The 19,843-nt window shown below is 42.1% G+C and overlaps 1 protein-coding gene across 1 annotated transcript in view; it reads left to right on the top strand.

Annotated features, from left to right (window-relative positions):
- The first annotated feature begins 40 nt into the window (after positions 1–40).
- The window catches only part of LOC115140043 (glycerol-3-phosphate acyltransferase 4), a 33,590-nt gene continuing 13,787 nt past the window's right edge, over positions 41–19,843 (top strand). Inside the window, exons 1-6 of the mRNA XM_029678076.2 lie at positions 41–940; positions 2,292–2,911; positions 8,222–8,291; positions 8,394–8,694; positions 16,548–16,622; positions 16,737–16,826. Coding sequence (XP_029533936.1) covers positions 2,738–2,911; positions 8,222–8,291; positions 8,394–8,694; positions 16,548–16,622; positions 16,737–16,826 — 710 coding nt within the window. The 5' untranslated portion in view covers positions 41–940; positions 2,292–2,737. The remainder of the gene's footprint in view (positions 941–2,291; positions 2,912–8,221; positions 8,292–8,393; positions 8,695–16,547; positions 16,623–16,736; positions 16,827–19,843) is intronic.

Raw genomic sequence — 19,843 nt, 5'->3', positions numbered from 1 at the left:
GCACTGAAGCTCTAAGGTAACTTGTTATACTTCAAACATTTTCATTGTGATATATATATTTTCAACTTTACATGATGTGAGATGAGGATTTATCAGGGTCTAGCGTGGATTGCATAAGTATTTTTACTTAAGTATTTTAAGTATTTTTACTTAAGTAGTTTTTTGGGGTATATGTACTTTACTATTTATATTTCTGACAACTTTTACTCCATTGCAATCCTAAAGAAAATAATGTACTTTTTACTCCTTACATTTTCCCTGACACCCAAAAGTACTCGTTACATTTTGAATGCTTAGCAGGACAGAAAATGTCTAATTCATGCACTGATCAAGAGAACATCCCTTGTCATCCCTACTGCCTCTGATCTGGCAGACTCACTAGACACATGCTTCATTTGTAAATTATGTCTGAGTGTTGAACTGTGACCCTGGCTATCTGTAAATTTAAAACAATTGTGTTGTCTGGTTTGCTTAATATAAGACATTTTAAATTATTTATACTTTTGATACTTAAGTACATTTAAAACCAAATACTTTTAGACTTTTACGCAAGTAGTATTTTACTGAGTGACTTACTTTTAATTGAGTCATTTTATTTGAAGGTGTCTTTAACTTTTACTCAAGTATGACTATTGGGTACTTTTTCCACCACTGCATTTACGCAACTATATCATATGTGTGATTGCCCTCACTGGGCCTACTGTGATGTATTTTATATACATGTATTTTGTGTTCAGCGTTAAGTAATGCGCCTGTTCTTCCACGTCCTACCACCAGATGTCAGTTTAGAGACGAGGAAGAATGTTTTTGTTCTTGCTGAAAAACGAGACCACAAAACCGACGAGATTCTCGCAGGAACATCTGATGCGCACCATCATCGTTCCATCACCTTACGTCTATGCCGCTGTCCGTTGGCCACGGGTGGAGACAACAATGTTAGGTGAGTACATTAATGTAGCTATCTACCCACGTTTCAGGAAATTGTATCTCATCTTCCATGATAGAAAGCTAACGTAGCACAAAAAAAATCGACTTCTTGATATTGTTTGTGAATAGATGGTGTATAGCGTCAATGGTTACCACAGCCACAAAGTGATCGTCTAAACCCCGCCTATTTCTACAATTGTCTTAATGTGATTTTTAACCTACAATTGTCTTCATGTGATTTTTAACCTAACCATAACCACCCTGCTAACCTTATGCCTAATCTTAAATTAAGACACATAAGTAAAGTTTTGTTTAATGAATGTGTACTATATAGCTAGCCAATATTTACTTTGTGGCTGTGGTAAATAGTGACAGAGTACAGCAGGTTAGAACTAAGAGCATTTTTTGTTAACCATAACCCTTTTCTTAACCTATTTATCATAAACTGCTATGTTACTTCTAAACTAATGTGTAATTTCTAAAGTGCTAAGAAAAAGTCACTTCTGGTCGTAGCTGCATTCCACCTAGTCAGAGTACTCAATACTAGCCTAGCTAGCCATGCCGACTCAACTCTATGATTTAAGAATAGCCCGCAATTAATGTGTAAATGCAGGCTATTTGGCTGCTGAAATCCAGCCCGCCCACATCCGTAGCAGCTCAAGTCCGTCGTAATTTGTTGAGTTAATCAATTTATTGTAATTCGTGGAGTTTAGTTTAATTGGCTAGCCTAAAAGTGTGATACGGATTGAATGCATAAATCTTGACACATTATTAGCTAGAATCCGTGTAATTTCTCCCTTCCTGGTCTGCTTGAGTTGGTGTTAAATGATTGCAACAGTCAGAAAATGTACGTACATAATTTTCTCGATTCTCATACTGTGCAATAGCAAGCCCCTCACCAAAATGTTATCAGCCAGCCAGCTACCGTTACGTAGCTAATTTGCCGGTTTCAGATGTTATAATAACATGTCGTGACTGGAGCGAGGAGTGATGTTTCGTGGAAATAGTAGCGTATTTCTTTTTAAATATTATATAGTGGCGTTAGTACTTGCAACTAGCTACAAAGAACTAACGTTAGCTAACTAATGTTACGAAGAACAGACTTGGCTGGCCTGACCATCCTAACATTTGAGTCATCATAATCTGAAGGAGAGAGACGCCACGCCAGCATCATGGTCGTGTCCATCATGCGCAGTTAATTTTATTTTACATTATTTGCGTAAAGCTTCATATTGGTTGATTATGATACTTCCCAAGTGGGGGACACATTTCTACAACGAGTTAGCAAATCAGAAATCTCCGACCTTCCTAGTATCGACCAGCACTTAGGCCTGACCTTGTGTTTTTGTTTACATCTCTTTCAGGAACATGTGATACTCAACTAAACAGTTGCAACTTTTGGATTCTTTCAATGCACAATATTCTCAAACCCTTTCCGGCTCCATAAAAAAATGTTTGGTAGTGGAGTTAGTGGAGTTAAGTTAAACCCAAATTCATTGTAGACCAATGCCCCGCAATAAGTTTGAATGATAAGAAGCTACAGAAAACAACTTAACTGATAGACTGGAAGGCCCAGTTGCTATAACATATCTATAAAGCTGGGAGACAGCAGCAAGATGCTGTCCTCTACAGACATTGATTCACTGACCAGTGTGAGGAGGAGTCTGGTCCCTCAGATGTCTTAATGAAGGCACTGCTCTGACTGAGACTGAGTCCTAAAAGGCGGACAAGTGCGACACTGTCTCCTGCTTTTGGGTAGCCTTTATATTCTGTGTAGTAGGATCTCCCCATTGCCCCCTAAAGCCTCAAGATGGGCCCATTCTTAGACTTCAACCCTTTTGATAACCTGCTGTGCATTCTCTTGGGCATCTCCTTCACTGTGTGGTTCACCCTACTGCTCGTCTTCATCATCGTGCCTGCCATCTTTGGAGTGTCCTTTGGCATTCGCCGGCTCTACATGAAAACCTTACTGAAGATCTTTGAGGTGAGTGGGAACCATTTCACTGTTTGCTGGGGTTCACAGATGTTATCAGTTTGTGGTCAGATAGGACATCACATCAGACATTTGCACATGCATAATTCATTTGAATGATCGAGAATAGATGGTAGGCATATGTCACACAACATTTATGACTGACATAGACTTGAGTGGAGTGCATGAATTATACAAATCAAAATCAAATCTAATTTATTTGTCACATACACATGGTTAGCATGTCTATGTGATTTTATTTATACTCACTGTGTGCAGTGATGTGGTACTTCCTTGTTTGACAGTGCACCTGACCCAAACTGGGATTTAGCAATGGGAATTTAGTTTATTGTAGGTCATGTGCACCTCCCCACCTTCAATCCCTCCCTTTCGACATCAACTCTCTATTGCGTGAGTTCAGTTCAGGTCCATATTTACAATGTGCTTCACATGAAGTCACGACAAGCACCTTTGTTGTCACAGAGATGCCGAAGCAGGACATGTAATATAATATGGGTATAATGAGTGTGTAATAGCAATAGCACACAAGCATAAAGTTAGCACCACTCTAATCAATGACTCAACAATATAATGGGTCACTGCCAAGAGAGTCAATAAAAACTTTGCTGGCTGGCCACTATAAGTCAATTGTTAGTGGCACTCTTCACAACTCTGGCTTCACAGTGACCTTTTATCACTAGTACCCAGACAGCCGTGCATTCAGTGGTTGTTGGGTGGAGATTACATGATGGCCAGGGGCCCTGCCTCTCCCTCATTATGTAACTATGGAGAGACCAGAGAGAACGGTACAGACCTGGGTACTAAAAGTCTTTATCTGGCTACATGTTTATGGTATGAACATGACTTTGTGGGATATGTGCTTCTGACCCTACATTATCAACATTCACTTTCTTGTTTGGTCTGCTGATGGGATCAAGTGTCTCTCAATATGATTAATCAAAGGTTTCAATGGTTGTTGGGAGTTAGCCTAGCTGTCTGTTCACCTCTCACTAGTGAGATGAAACCAGAGAAGGTTATCTCCCTCTGTCATCTTCTGCTTTATGTGCTGACAGTAAGCCTGTGAGCAGTTTCCAGTCAACCCCTTTGAGAGAAAGTTCTAGTGGCAGAAATAATTGGGCTGGAGGGAGATGGCTGGCGATAAGAGAGGTTTCTCAGCTCGCAGTAGCGCCAAGCCTAGTCTACCAGCATTTTTATGAGAGAAATAAGCTTACAGGCTGACCACACCGCTCACGTTGCAAAATAAATGTAGGAATCTATGTTATTCAATTATTGCACCCACACTGCTTTTGCACGCGTCAACGAGCGTCTGCCTTGCCAAGGGCTAAAATAGAAGTCATTCCTATTTCTGATGCAGATCGCGCTGCAAGTCCTGCCTCTCCCATCTCCTCATTGGTTTATAGAAGCTGGTACCCACGTGCAGTCTCCTCATTGGTTATACCCACGTGGGTGATTGAAAGACGAACTGTGCTGCCGGTCGGTGTAGTAATACTATGAAAGTTTAGATGCCAATCACCATATAAATTCAAAGATGAAAAAGCCTGCAAGGAGGAGAGATGACTAGAAACGATTCGGTTGACTGTTTTATGTGTGGATTAATTGTCAGAGTAGAGGACCTTGTGCATTTCAGGTCAAATAAAAATTCAATGTTTATATCCCAGGACAAATTAGCTAGCAACAGCAAGCTAGCTAAATAGGACAAATTAGCTTGCAAGTGCAAGCTAACTAGCTAAATTGCCATAAATGTATAATGCTTTTTGACAAGTCAAATTGCATCAACTGCAGTGTTAGAGAATGGGAAGGAGAGAATGAACAAGGAGGACCCTGTAACTTCTACTCAATCTAGGCTATGAAGTGAGTGTAGAGGTATCACACACCAGCTCTTTTTTTTGGTTAGTATTATATAATCCTGTGCTACCACACCCCTTTGTCCTAAGCCATGTCCTGGCCTTGATTTGCCCTGTTCCAGTTCAGACTCAACAAGATTGCTATGTTCGTCATCTACTAGCCTAAACCAAAGCAAACACATTTGTGTCCCTATAAGCTGCACTTTAGTCTTATGATTCACATGTAATGGTATTGTCATGTCAGTAAGGATTTTGTTGAGGCCAACCAACTGTAAAGTCTCCCCTCGGTGAGCAGTGTTATCATTTCAAAAGGTGGGATGGTCAATTTCAGTTTCTAAAGAGAACTGTCCTTCGTCCTGTAGTGTTGTTGACATTGGCCTGGCACTGCTAAGTAGCAAAGATGCTTTGCCTCTTACTATGTTGTTGTGCTCCTGCCCACAAGTGGTCAGTCTTGTAAATGTCCAGTTTACCTATCCTGTCAGAGTAATGTTGTGAAGTTGATCAGGTGAACCTTAACTGCTGTCAAGGCCTGTTGCCTAGTAAAGCCTTTTAGAATGTGAACACAGTCTATACACTTTTTTTTTTTTTTTTTTTAGCTAGGTGCCCTGATCTACTTCCATTAGCCATTTGGCTCAAATAACTGTATTGGAGTGTAATGTATGTGTAAGATAGATGCTTGAGCAGATTGTAATGTTCTGGCAGCAGAATTCTGCTCCTCTTCGCCCTGTCTGTGAACATCAGGATCCTATAAAGATGTGATGTGTTGTGTGAACTTGCACCCAGCTCAGTGCCTGAGGTTAAAGTAAAAGTTTGAGAACAGTGGATCCCCTCCCTCTTCCTCCTCTCCTCCCTGCTCTGCCTGTTGTTGCTAAGGTATGTGCAACACTGTCCATTTCCAGCCTCATACTTTAGTGTTTGTCTAGGTGTGCAGACACAGTATGGACATCTGCACTTCATTCAGCTTAGGTGAGCATGGTCTTTTAGGCCTACATAAAACGGACAATTACTAAAAAAATAGAGAAAACAAATCATTCTAATGATTTCCATGGGGACAGACTCCTCTCATAATCGCTAGCTGCCCTGGAATAGTAATATCAAACTAATAGCAAAATAACATATCAACCTAGTAGAATTAACTGCTTTATGTTATACTGTGTTTGTCTTGTGCAATATCGGCCTATTGGAAATGGCACTTGTTGATAACATGTCCGCAATTTACTGCACATCTTTATAAACTCAAGTGTTGTAGATAAAATATAATGGACATATCAATGTAGGCCTATCTGTAATTGTATTATCTAACCTGTCAAACTGCCCCATAATTCCCGTAATAAAGCATGAAGCTGTTTTGGTCATTTTATGTGAAATAAAGTAAAAATGGAAAGTCTATTATTTAGAATTTGATTATTGTCTGAAGGAGGTTGAGGCAGAATGTTTCTCTAGGAAGTAACGGGCTAACACCTGCAGGAGCTTTTCTGGATCAAAAGGGGGTTTAGGTGGGCGTTGCAAGGGGTGTGGAAATTGGCGCTGTGTAAATGTTTTTTTTCTCCTTCATTTTTGGCGGTGTCGAGAATTGTGTTCATTTCCTGCTATTCAAAACATTTCTCCATGGAGCTGAGACATTTTAGCAATTTCGAAGGTAATTTCCGGCAATTGTACATGTTCTGTCATGGAGCTCAGAGAATGTTGCCGTTTTAAAGCTTATTTCCTGAAATTCAAGTCATTTTTGCCTTGGCTAATGCTGTTCTTTTGCTCAAACATAACAAAATCAATACTGCTGAATTCATTGTTTTTGGAATTAAGTTCTCCGTGACTAGCTTTTATTTAAATTTTTCCAGTATTATACAGTAGGGGTTTTTCTTTTTTTTACTATTTTCTACATTTGTATAATAATAGTGAAGACGTCAAAACTATGAAATAACACACGGAATCACGTAGTAAGCAAAAAAGTATTAAACAAATCAAAATATTTGAGATTCTTTAAAGTGGCCACCCATTGCCTTGATGGCAGCTTTGCGCACTCTTCACATTCTCTCAACCAGCTTCATGAGGTAGTCACCTGGAATGCATTTCAATTAACAGGTGTGCCTTGTTAATTTGGAATTTCTTTCCTTAACGCATTTGTGCCAATCAGTTGTTTTGTGACAAAATAGGGTTGGAATACAGAAGATAGCCCTATTTGGTAAAAGACCAAGTCCATATTATGGCAAGAACAGCTCAAATAAGCAAAGAGGAACAACTGTCCATTACTTTAAGACATGAAGGTCAGTCAATCCGGACAATGTCAAGAACTTTGAATGTTTCTTCAAGTGCAGTTGCAAAAACCATCAAGTGCTGTGATGAAACTGGCTCTCATGGGGACCGCCACAGGAAAGGAAGACCCAGAGTTACCACTGCTGCAGAGGATAAGTTCATTAGTTACCAGCCTCAAATTGCAGCACAAATAAATGCTTCAGAGTTCAAGTAACAGACCCATCTCAACATCAACTGTTCAGAGGAGATTGTGTGAATCGGGCCTTCATGGTTAATGGTTAATGCTTCATGCATTAATGGTTAATGGTTAATGCTTCATGGTTGCTGCAAAGAAACCACTACTACTAAAGGACACCAATAATAAGAAGAGACTTGCTTGGGCCAAGAAACACGAACAATGGACCTTGGGCCTGACGTTTCCAAATTTGAGATTATTGGTTCCAACAGCTGTGTCTTTGTGAGATGCAGAGTTCGTGAACGGATGATCTCTGCGATGTGTGGTTCCCACCGTGAAGCATGGAGGAGGTGTGATTGTATGGGGGTGCTTTGCTGGTGACACTGCCTGTGATTTTTATTTAGAATTCAAGGCACACTTAACAAGCATGACTACCACCGCATTCTGCAGTGATATGCCATCCCATCTGGTTTGTGCTCAGTCCCACTATCATTTATTTTTCAACAAGACAATGACCCAACACACCACAGGCTGTGTAAGGGCTATTTGACCAAGGAGAGTGCTCCAGCAGTTGACTTGGCCTCCACAATAACCTGACCTCAACCCAATTGAGAGGGCTTGGGATGAGTTAGACTGCATAATGAAGGAAAAGCAGCCAACAAGTGCTCAGCATTTGTGGGAACTCCCTCAAGACTGTTGGAAAAGCATTCCAGGTGAAGCTGGTTGAGAGAATGCGAGCAGTGTGCAAAGCTGTCAAGGCAAAAGATGACTACTTTGAATAATCTCAAATATTTTGATTTGTTCAACACTTTTTGGGTTACTGCATGATTCCATATGTGTTATTTCATAGTTTTGATGTCTTCACTATTATTCTACAATGTAGAAAATAGTAAAATAAAGAAAAACCCTTCAATGAGTATGTGTCCAAACTTTTGACTGGTAGTGTATATATTTTTAACTACAGTTTGGACTTAGGCAACCTAAAATTACAGAAAAATCCCTGACCTGTCTACTTTACTTTTCTTGTAGTGGGCCACGCATAGAATTGAAAGAGGAGCCAAGGATAACAACCATCTCTTGTACAAGCCCTACTCGAATGGTGAGTGATAGGCTGTGTGTTTTGAGTGTGTTCTGTGTTGTTGATGAGTTTGTCTGGTGTATAGGTGTTAACCATTTCCCATGTCTCCCTGGGGCATTGCAGCCATCATTGCCAAGGAGCCCACCTCCCTGGAGGAGGAGATTAATGAGATCCGGCGCCGTGGCAGTAACCGGGACCTGGACTCCGCTTCTGAGTTTGAGATGTCTGACATCTTCTACTTCTGCCGGCGAGGAGTGGAGAGCATCATGGACGACGAGGTGACCAAGAGGTTTTCTGCTGAGGAGCTGGAGTCATGGAACCTGCTGACCCGTAGCAACTATAACTTCCAGCACATCAGCCTGAGGCTGACGGTCCTGTGGGGGCTGGGGGTGGTGATCCGCTACGGCTTCCTGCTGCCTCTCAGGTAAGACAGGGTCCAGGTTAGCTCAAGGGATCAGATGGGGAGCTGGTTGGTTCAGTAATAGTACTCTCTGTTTTCTGACATGTGGAAACAAAGGTGTTTGATAGGCTAACATAAATCACTTCTCTATGTTTCTTCCTGAGAAGAAAAAAACAAACAAACATTTGGCCATAGGCAGTGCTCTAACTAATAAAAGTAAGGAACACAACATAGAACTTTAGAAACCAGAATTTTTATTTTTATCGATTGATCTATACAGTAACCTATTGTATGGTGTTCACCCATAAAATGAATAATTCTTTCAAGGTTTATAAAAATGTCCATTCAATAGGTATTTGTGTCCGAAAAACAATCGTCCAAACCCCACGTCTCTACCATACAGTACGTTCCGAAAGTATTCAGACAGCTTGACTTTTTCCACATTTTCTTACCTTATTCTAAAATGTATTGAATCGTCTTTTCCCCCTCATTAATTTACACACAATACCCCATAAAAAGCAAAAACAAGTTTTTCAAAATTGTAGCAATGTATGAAAAATAAACAACTTATTTACTTAAGTATTCAGACCCTTTGCTATTAGACTTGACAGTTTGCTCAGGTGCATCCTGTTTCCATTGATCATCCTTAAGATGTTTCTACAACTTGATTTGGAGTCAACCTATGGTAAATTCAATTGATTGGACATGATTTGGAAAGGCACACACCTGTCTATATAAGGTCCCACAGTTGACAGTGCATGTCAAAGCAAAAGCCAAACCATGAGGTAGAATAAATTATCCATAGAGCTCAAAGACAGGATTATGTTGAGAAACAGATCTGGGGAAGGGTACCAAAAACTTCCTGCAGCGTTGAATGTCCCCAAGAACACAGTGGCCTCCATCATTCTTGAATGGAAGAAGTCTTGGTGGTTCCAAACTCTTCCTAGAGCAGGCTGCCTAGCCAAACTAAGCAATCGGGGGTCAGGGAGGTGACCAAGAACCTGATGGTCACTCTGACAAAGCTCCAGAGTTCCTCTGTGGAGATGGTTGTCCTTCTGGAAGGTTCTCCCATCTCTGCAGCGCTTCACCAATCAGGCCTTTATGGTAGAGTGGCTAGGCGGAAGCCTCTCCTCAGTAAAAGGCACACGACAGCCCGCTTGGAGTTTGACAAAAGGCAGCTAAATGACTCTGACCATGAAAAACAAGATTCTTTGGTCTGATGAAACCATGATTGAACTCATTGGCCTGAATGTCAAGCACGACTTCTGGAGGAAACCTTGCACCATCCCCACGACCATCTCTACGGTGAAGCATGGTGGTTGCAGCATCATGCTGTGGGGGTGTTCTTCAGTGGCAGGCACTGGGAAACTACTCAGGATCAAGGGAAAGATGAACGGAGCAAACTACAGAGATCCTTGATAAAAACCTGCTCCAGAGCACTGGGACCTCAGACTGGGTTGACGGTTCACCTTCCAACAGGAGAATAACCCTAAGCAAACAGCCAAGACAACGCTTGAGTGGCTTCAGGATACGTCTCTGAATGTCCTTGAGTGGCCCAGCCAGAGCCCGGACTTGAACCCGATCAAACATCTCTGGAGAGACCTGAAAATATCTGTGCAGCGATGCTCCCCTTCCAACCTGACAGAGCTTGAGAGGATCTGCAGAGAAGAATGGGAGAAATTCTCCAAATACAGGTGTGCCATGCTTGTAGCATCATACCCAAGATTCAAGGCTGTAATCGCTGCCAAAGGTGCTTCAACAAAGTACTGGGTAAATGGTCTAAATACTTATGTAAATGTGATATTTCAGTCTTTTTATACATTTGCAAAAATTTTTGCTTTGTCATTATGAGGTTTTTGTGTTGTTTATTTTTAAAATCCATTTTAGAATAAGGCTGTAACCTAACAAAATGTGGGAAAAGTCTGTCTGAATACTTCCGAATGCACTGTATATGGTTCAAAAGTTAGACTATTTACTCTGAGAATTTAGCATTAACTTAACTCTGGCACTGCTCCGTGACAACGGGACTGACTTTGAACATCAACTGACAACCTAACTGGCTGCCGGTTTGTGATCGACATGGGCTTTTTCTAAATGAAATCTGCAGAATGCAAAATAAGGACTAAATATATATTTATTTCCAAAGCTAACAGAATGAATTTTAATATCCACCCCCTGAAGACAGTATTCCTGTTTTCATATTGTATTTCTGATTCTTTCCCTTTAAATTGCCATAGAAACTCTCAATGTAGATTGATCGCCAATGAAAGCTATGGATCTGGACATAAATATGACATGGGTATCAAGTTGATTTTAATTGGTCCAACCATCGGTAACCCACCCAAATGGTTCCACCTCCAAATGCTGGATAAACAGTAAAAAATTATCTGCAATTTTTTAAAATTGTGGCTGAGCTTTCGGTCAGTGGACCTTCATCAGAGCACCTCCCATAGCCAAATATGAAAGAGATTACAACCAAGAGCGACGAAAGTCTATACTAGCAACGGTCAAAGCAATTTAAATGTCTTATTTCATCAACACTATCAAGTACAAGTATATTAAATTACAATATTGTAGAGAACAATGATTCATTTCTTGATTTATAAAGACAGGGAAATAACTGTTTTGAGATTCATTTCATAGCATCCTCTGGAATTGCCCCTTTCTCTACATTCTAGAGAATTGAGTGAATGTACAGTACCAGTCAAAAGTTATACATTGAAGAATCTCAAATATAAAATATATTATTCTACAAAGTATCCACCCTTTGCCTTGACGACAGCTTTGCACACTCTTGGCATTCTCTCAACCAGCTTCATGGGGCAGTCACCTGGAATGCATTTCAATTAACTAATCTAGGGTAGGGGGCAGCATTGGGAATTTTGGATGAAAAGCATGCCCAAATTAAACTGCCTGCTACTCTGCCATAAAAGCTAGAATATGCATATTAGTTTATTAGTTAATAGATTTGGATAGACAACACCCTGACGTTTCTAAAACTGTTTGAATGATGTCTGTGAGTATAACAGAACTCATATGGCAGGCAAAGACTTGAAAAACAATCAAAACAGGAAGTGGGAAATCTGAGGTTTGTAGTTTTTCAACTCTTTGCCATTCCAATATACAGTGTAAATGGGGTCATATTGCACTTCCTAAGGCCTCCACTAGATGTCAACAGTCTTTAGAACCTTGTTTGATGCTTCTACTGTAAAGGAGGGGGGAATGGGTCAGTGGTCTGGCAGAGAGGCATGAGCTGGCAACGCGAGTTCACTTGAAAGTTAGCTTGCATTCCATTGCAATTCTACAGACAAAGGAATTCTCTGGTTGGAACATTATTGAAGATTTATGTTAACATCCTAAAGATTGATTCTATACATAATTTGACATGTTTCTATGGACTATAAAGGAACTTCTTGACTTTTCGTCTGCACCTAGTGATCGCGAGTCATGAATTTGGATGACTGGGCTAAACGCGCTAACAAAAAGGAGGTATTTGGACATAAATGATGGACATTATCGAACAAAACAAACATTTATTGTGGAACTGGGGTTCCTGGGAGTGCATTCTGATGAAGATCATCAAAGGTAAGTGAATATTTATAATGCTATTTCTGACTAATGTTGACTACAGAGAGCTAATAATTATATGCATGTCAATCTCTGCTGGCTGAAAGTGGAGGAGATTGACTTCATCACTACTTTTATTTATGCGAGGTATTGACATGTTGAATGCACCGAGCTGTCTGTCTAAACTACTGGCACACAGCTCGGACACCCATGCATACTAGAGGTCGACCGATTTTTCAAGTTTTCATAACAATCGGCAATTGAATGATGTCTGTGAGTATAACAGAACTCATATGGCAGGTAAAAACCTGAGAAAAATCCAACTAGGAAGTGGGAAATCTGAGGTTTGTAGTTTTTCAACTCTTTGCCATTCCAATATACAGTGTAAATGGGGTCATATTGCACTTCCTAAGGCTTCCATTAGATGTCAACAGTCTTTAGAACTTTGTTTCAGGCTTTTACTATGAAGGGGGAGAGAATGAGAGGGGATTGTGCCAGGTGTCTGGCAGAGTGCCTGAGGCGCAGTCACGAGAGTTAGCTCTCATTCCATTGCTTTTCTACAGACATAGGAATTCTCTGGTTGGAACATTATTGAAGATTTATGATAAAAACATCCTAAAGATTGATTCTATACTTAGTTTGACAAGTTTCTACGACCTGTAATATAACTTTTTGAACTTTTTGTCCGACGTTCGTCTGGCCCTGAACGAGCAGATTTGTTTCCCGAACGTGCGTTTTGGATTTGTTTCCCAAACGCGCTTTTGGATTTGTTTCCCGAACGCGCGTTTTGGATTTGTTTCCTGAACTCCCTAACAAAAAAAGCTATTTGGACATAAATGATGGACTTTATCGAACAAATCAAACATTTATTGTGGACCTGGGAGTGCATTCTGATGAAGATCATCAAAGGTAAGTGAATGTTTATAATGCTATTTCTGACTAATGTTGACTACACAATATGGCGGATATCTTTTTGGCTGCTTTGTTGTCTGAACGCTGTACTCAGAATATTGCATGGTTTGCTTTTTCTGTAATGTTTTTTTGAAATCTGACACAGCAGTTGGATTAAGGAGAAGTATATCTCTAATTCCATGAATAACACTTGTATATTCATCAACATTTATGATGAGTATTTCTGTAAATTGATGTGGCTCTCTGCACAATCACCGCATGTTTTAGAACTACTGAACGTAACATGCCAATGTAAAAGGAATTTTTTTGATATAAATATGCACTTTAGCGAACAAAACATGTATTGTGTAACATGAAGTCCTATGAGTGTCATCTGATGAAGATCATCAAAGGTTAGTGATTTAAGTTTATTTCTATGTGCTTTTTGTGACTCCTCTCTTTGGCTGGAAAATGGCTGTTTTTCTGTGACTTGGTGGTGACCTAACATCGTTTGTGGTGCTTTCGCTGTAAAGCCTTTTTGAAATCAGACACTGTGGCTGGATTAACGAGAATTTTATCTTTAAAATGGTGTAAAATACTTGAATGCTTGAGGAATTGTAATTATGAGATTTTTGTTGTTTTGAATTTGGCGCCCTGCACTTTCACTGTCTGGTGTCATATCATCCCGTTAACCTCTTCGGGCCGCAATCGCGTTATCCTTTTCACATGTGAGTTCCATATATCGCTAACGGTCGCCCCCAGCGCGAGTTTTATGCACGTGATGTCAGAATGCACTCACTGTTCCAAAATGTGATTGTTACTGTTACGGATACAGGTATCCTGTGTGTGTGTGTGTGTGTGTGTATCCTGTGTTCTTTTTCTCCTTCTCCCCTCACAGGTGAAAATGATCACTCCCCAATCAGTCAACAATCAATCAGAAGACACACCTCCTCCTGTTTCCTACCCAATCACCCTTTCCCTTGGTTTAAAAACCCTGTCAGTTGTTTGCTCTAGAGCTCAATCTCTCTGTAAATGCCATGTCTGTAGGTCTCTGTGTTTCACTCTCTCTTTGTGTATTAACCTCTCTTTTGTTTGAGCACCTCCATAGCACTTTGTCATCACCTGTGAGTATTGTTTTTGGTTATGGTGTTTGTGTTTGATTGCTGGTGGGAAAAGGGGAAACCAAGACAAGTCGCCCATGGGCATACACTACCCGTAGGTAGACTTTGTTAAATACACTAGTTAGAACTGGGCGGACCACCCACTGTATTTTTGGTTAGTTAGCTGTTGTTACAGTAGGCTAGTCTAGTTTAGGGGTGTTTTTGAATACTTATTGTTTCTTTCCTTGGGTCCAGCTCAGCCCCTTTTCCTGCTCCCCCCATTACCGTGTGTTTATTAATAAACCCTGAGTTTGACGGTAGATTTCAGTAGTCGTGGTTATTTCGTTCTCACTTTTACTTTGTCACAATTATAATTTGCATGAGTTATGTTACGGGTCTCATTACCATCCCCCCCTAGACTGTCGGGCCAAAAGGGATTCGTAACAGTTACGCAACAGGACAGTTAACCCGCACTGCCCGCTAATTATCTATAGGTTTTAACTTGTCAAATTTATAATTATTTTCTAACACGAGTTTGAATTGAGGTGTGTTCTGCCTCATTAATTCACAGAAGTAGTCAATTTCAGTGATGTGAACAACTTATGTTTGAGACTTTACTGAGTAAGACTTCACTCTTCGAGGAGAGCCCTTCCGCATTTTCCCCACATATCAAGTATGCCGACATTTGTGCAGTCCTGCACAAACTGGACTTTTTTGATTGGCGCTCGCATTGTTGTTTTCCTTACAAATAATAACTTTGGATATGTGTGCGTTCCAATCAAAATGTGTTATTTTCTGTATACCATGTCATTTCTACTGTATCATCATACAGTATTGTATGTAAACTCAGCAAAAAATAAACGTTCTCTCACTGTCAACTGCGTTTCTTTTCAGCAAACTTAACTTGTGTAAATATTTGTATGAACACAAGATTCAACAACTGAGACAAACTGAACAAGTTCCACAGACAATGTGACTAACAGAAGTGGAATAATGTGTCCCTGAACAAAGAGGGGGGGGGGGGGTCAAAAGTAAGTCACGATCTGGTGTGGCCACCAGCTGCATTAAGTACTGACTGCAGTGCATCTTCTCCTTATGGACCACACCAGATTTGCCAGTTCTTGCTGTGAGATGTTACCCCACTCTTCCACCAAGGCACCTGCAAGTTCCTGGACATTTCTGAGGGAAATGGCCCTCACACTCCGATCCAACAGGTCCCAGACGTGCGCAATGGGATTTAGATCCGGGCTCTTCACTGGCCATGGCAGAACACTGACATTCCTGTCTAGCAGGAAATCACGCACAGAACGAACAGTATAGCTGGTGGCATTGTCATGCTGGAGGGTCATGTCAGGATGAGCCTGCAGGAAGGGTACCACGAGGGAGGAGGATGTCTTCCCTGTAACGCACATCGTTGAGAATGCCTGCAATGACAACAAACTAAGTCCAATGCTGTGTAACAGCGCCCCAGACCATGCTGTAAATCGGTCAGTTATTGTCGCCATCCTGTACCTGTTCCGCAGGTGTGATGTTCAGATGTACCGATCCTGTGCAGGTGTTCCTACACGTGGACTGCCACTGCGAGGACGATCATGCTGTCCATCCAACATTCCTAAGGCATGTTCACGCAGATGAGTTGGGACCCTGGGCATCTTTCTTTTGGTGTTTTTCAGTCAGCAGAAAGGCCTCTAGTGTCCTAAGTTTTCATAACCGTGACCTTAATTGCCTACTGTCTGTAAGCTGTTAGTGTCTTAACGACCGTTCCAAAGGTGCATGTTCATCAATTGTTTATAGTTCATTGAACAAGCATGGGAAACTGTGTTTAATAAACCCACAGTGAGCTAATTTAGGTCAGTGGTCTGAGTCTGTTAGCCTCATTCACCTCCTGACATACACACACCTTTCCTCACGTGATGTGGAGTTAATGAGCTCTGATAAATCTAAATCTGCACCTCCTTTATCCAGCTTTGTGTGTAGTGCGGATTCACCTGGATTAGACCTGCTGCCTCTGTCTGCCTGCATGCCCGCCAGCCAGGGAAAGTGGAGACAGACTTGGTGTAGGATAACATGGCTCTTATTAATGAAAGTTTCAAAAAAGTTTCAACGTTACGCAACGTAATTTCGTATCCAGAGTAATCCATGTCCACTTGGCATTTATCATTAGAGAGAGTGAAAGCATTGCCGCAACTGTCTGTTAAAGACACTTTGAAAATGTCGAATGTTGTGTGATATGCACATGAGCTCAAACACAGAAATCATATGATTAGAATGGGCTGTACTGAGCTGTGTTTGACTGGAGCTCTGTGTGTTCTCTGACAGGGTAACTCTTGCCTTCACCGGGGTGGGTCTTCTCGTCGTTCTCACATCCATCATCGGGTTTCTTCCAAATGGGAGGTAAGGATTTCTCATTAACACTTTCCTTCTACCTGAGTCATAACATAGTAATTACGGTAGTTAACAACATTGGTGTTGCCAGGTACCAAGCTGTTTCCTGTGTTCTTCCTGAAGGATGAAGAACTTCCTCAGTGAGCAGGTGCATCTGATGTGTTACCGGATCTGTGTCAGAGCGCTCACTGCCATCATCACCTACCACGACAGGTAAGCAGCAAACACTAGGCATACACATGGAAAGCATGTTGCTGCATCTGGCCGTGATTGGGAGTCCCATAGGGCGGCGCACAATTGGTCCAGCATTGTCCGGGCCGTCATTGTAAATAGGAACTGACTTGCCTTGTTAAATCAAGGTTACACACACACACCACTGACCAAAAGTTTTACCCCCTTTTTCTCCCCAATTTCGTGGTATCCAATTGTTAGTAGCTACTATCTTGTCTCATCGCTACAACTCCCGTACGGGCTCGGGAGAGACGAAGGTCGAAAGTCATACGTCCTCCGATAAACAACCCAACCAAGCCGCCCTGCGGAACCCGGGTTGGAAACACCGTTCACCTGGCAACCTTGGTTAGCGTGCACTGCGCCCGGCCCGCCACAGGAGTCGCTGGTGCGCGATGAGACAAGGATATCCCTACCGGCCTAACCCACCCTAACCCGGACGACGCTAGGCCAATTGTGCGTCGCCCCACGGACCTCCCAAAAAGTTATTTTGTTGGCATTTACATATGTCCCCATTACCAGTAAAACATAATCAAAACCTATTTCTTTCACTTACTTGCTGTGCTGTTCCGTTCAGTCGTTTCATTCTCAACCAGGATTTCTATGGAACGCCGTTTGGGTCTTGGCGTGTCAAAAAAGATACGTGTCAAATAACACTATTCCACTATTGTGCCTAATCCGTACTGTGGCTAGCTTCACAACCCGGTCCGGTCAAGCCTCACTAGACAGACGCTAGCTGGCTGCTTATAATGTTAGCTTTGGGCAACAGGGTTAAGGAGCTGGCTAGCTTTTTATTTTTATGAACTGAAGATCAATTTCAATAGGTGAACAACAGGTGCCAACCTAGCTAATACTTACACACACAAGGATTCCTAAATCATTGCTAAGAATAATGAAAATTACTCCGTTTCTACTGTTCATTGTTATCAGGCTGGTTGTATTGGTGCTAGCTAGCTACCCCAGAAATTGCGGTTGAACAAATTATGCTTTATTACCAACGCGGTATTGTAAACGCATCGTTCGTGGCCGGTGTTTGCAGACCTTTTTGTGCAGCTTTGACAGTGCTACTGTATCTTTTTGGTCATGCAAATACCCAAACGGCGTTCCACAGTATGTATGTCGTGAAGCTAATAGCAGTGACGCTATTACTGTGTAACTCCGGTAGGGCAACATCTGAAAAATAGTGCAGTTGGTAGTGTGTACTGGTGCTCGACCAGTCGGCGAAAGCCAACATCACCCACAATAGAGAACGGCTGATTGTCAAGGGCAATGAATTCCATTATCTTGGCGTTTTAATGGATTTTGCCTTTTGAGTTGTCTCGCTGAAATGTTCTTACTCTTTCAAATGACTGCTCGACTTGTTGACCGCTCGAGCCACACAGCAGACATTGTGTGGGCTAGGTTAGGAATGCTGTGTTGCACGTGTAGTGCAACATTTTACGTGGCATCATTACGTCATGTAGGTATGCATGTTAGCTTTGACATCGGTTTTTAACATCGACGTTAAACTAGACATCGGGCCGACACCGATGTTGGCATTTTTAGCTAATATCGGCTGATTCCGATATGTTCACCGAATTTATATCGTACATCCCTGGTTAGTGCAAAAAGGGTAAATGCAGATGGTTAACTGGACTAACTATTTAGCCATCTTATGGCTTGGGGGTAGTAGCTATTCAGGGTCCTATTGGTTCCAGACCTGGTGTATCGATACCACTTTCTGTGCGGTAGCAGAGAAGTCTATGTCTTTGACAATTTTTAGGGCCTTCCTCTGACACTGCCTGACACATATAGAGGTCCTGGATGGCAGGGAGCTCGGCCTTAGTGATTTACTGGGCTGTAGGCACTACACTCTGTAGCGCGGTCGGATGCCAAGCGAGAGAACAAGATGCTCTCAATGGTGCAGCTGTAGAACTTTGAGGATCTAAGGGCCCATGCCAAATCTTTTCAGCCTCCTGAGGAGGAAGGGGCATTGTTGTGCCCTCTTCACGACTGTGTTGGTGTGTGTGGACCATGATAGATCCTGAGTGATGTGGACACCGAGGAACTTGAAGCTCTCGACCCACTCCGCTATTCCCACTGTCAATGTGAATGGGTGCATGCTCGGCCCTCCATTTCCTGTAGTCCACGATCAGCTCCTTTGTCTTGCTGACGTTGAGGGAGAGGTCATTGTTCTGGCAGCACACTGCCAGATCTCTGATCTCCTCCCTATAGGCTCTCATTGTCGTCGGTGATCAGGCCTGTGTTGTCGGAAAATGTAATGATGGTGTTGGAGTCGTGCGCAGCCACACAATCGTGGGTGAACAGGGAGTATAGGATGGGACTAGGCACGTACCCCTGAGGGTCCAGCGTGGCGGACTTGTTGTTGCCTACTCTCACCACCTCAGGGCGGTATGTCAGGAGGCCCAGGATCCAGTTGTGGAGGGAGTTGTCGAGACCCAGGGTCCTTAGCTTAGTGCCCTCCAAGCTCATCACTATAGTGTTGAAAGCTGAGCTGTAGTCAAAAAACGGAATTCTCACATAGGTGGCAAAGAGCAGTATGGAGTGCAATAGAGTGTCATCTGTGGATCTGTTGGGTTGGTATTGGAGTGGGTTCAGGGTGGCTAGGATGATGGTGTTGATGTGAGCCATGACCAGCCTTTCAAAGCATTTCATGGCTACAGATGTGAGTGGTCCAGGGCAATAGTCATTTAGACAGGTTACCATGGCGTTCTTTGGCACAGTGACTATGGTTGTCTGCTTGGGACATGTTGGTATGACAGACTAGGTCAGGGAGCAGTAGAAAATGTCAGTGAAGACACTTGCCAGCTGGTCAGCACATGCTCTGAGTAAGCGTCCTGGTAATCTGTCTGGCCTTGCAGCCTTGTGAATTATACCTGTTTAAAGGTCTTACTCACATCCACTACTGCGAGCGTGATCACACAGTCATCCGGAACAGCTGGCGCTCTCATGCATGGTTCAGTGCTGCTTGCCTCAAAGCAAACACAGAAGGCATTTAGCTC

This window comes from Oncorhynchus nerka, linkage group LG13, assembly GCF_034236695.1.
Source record: "Oncorhynchus nerka isolate Pitt River linkage group LG13, Oner_Uvic_2.0, whole genome shotgun sequence".
NCBI classification, from domain to species: Eukaryota; Metazoa; Chordata; class Actinopteri; order Salmoniformes; family Salmonidae; genus Oncorhynchus; species Oncorhynchus nerka.
Note: the sequence above shows the minus strand (reverse complement) of the source record. Positions and strands in the feature narration are given on the sequence as shown.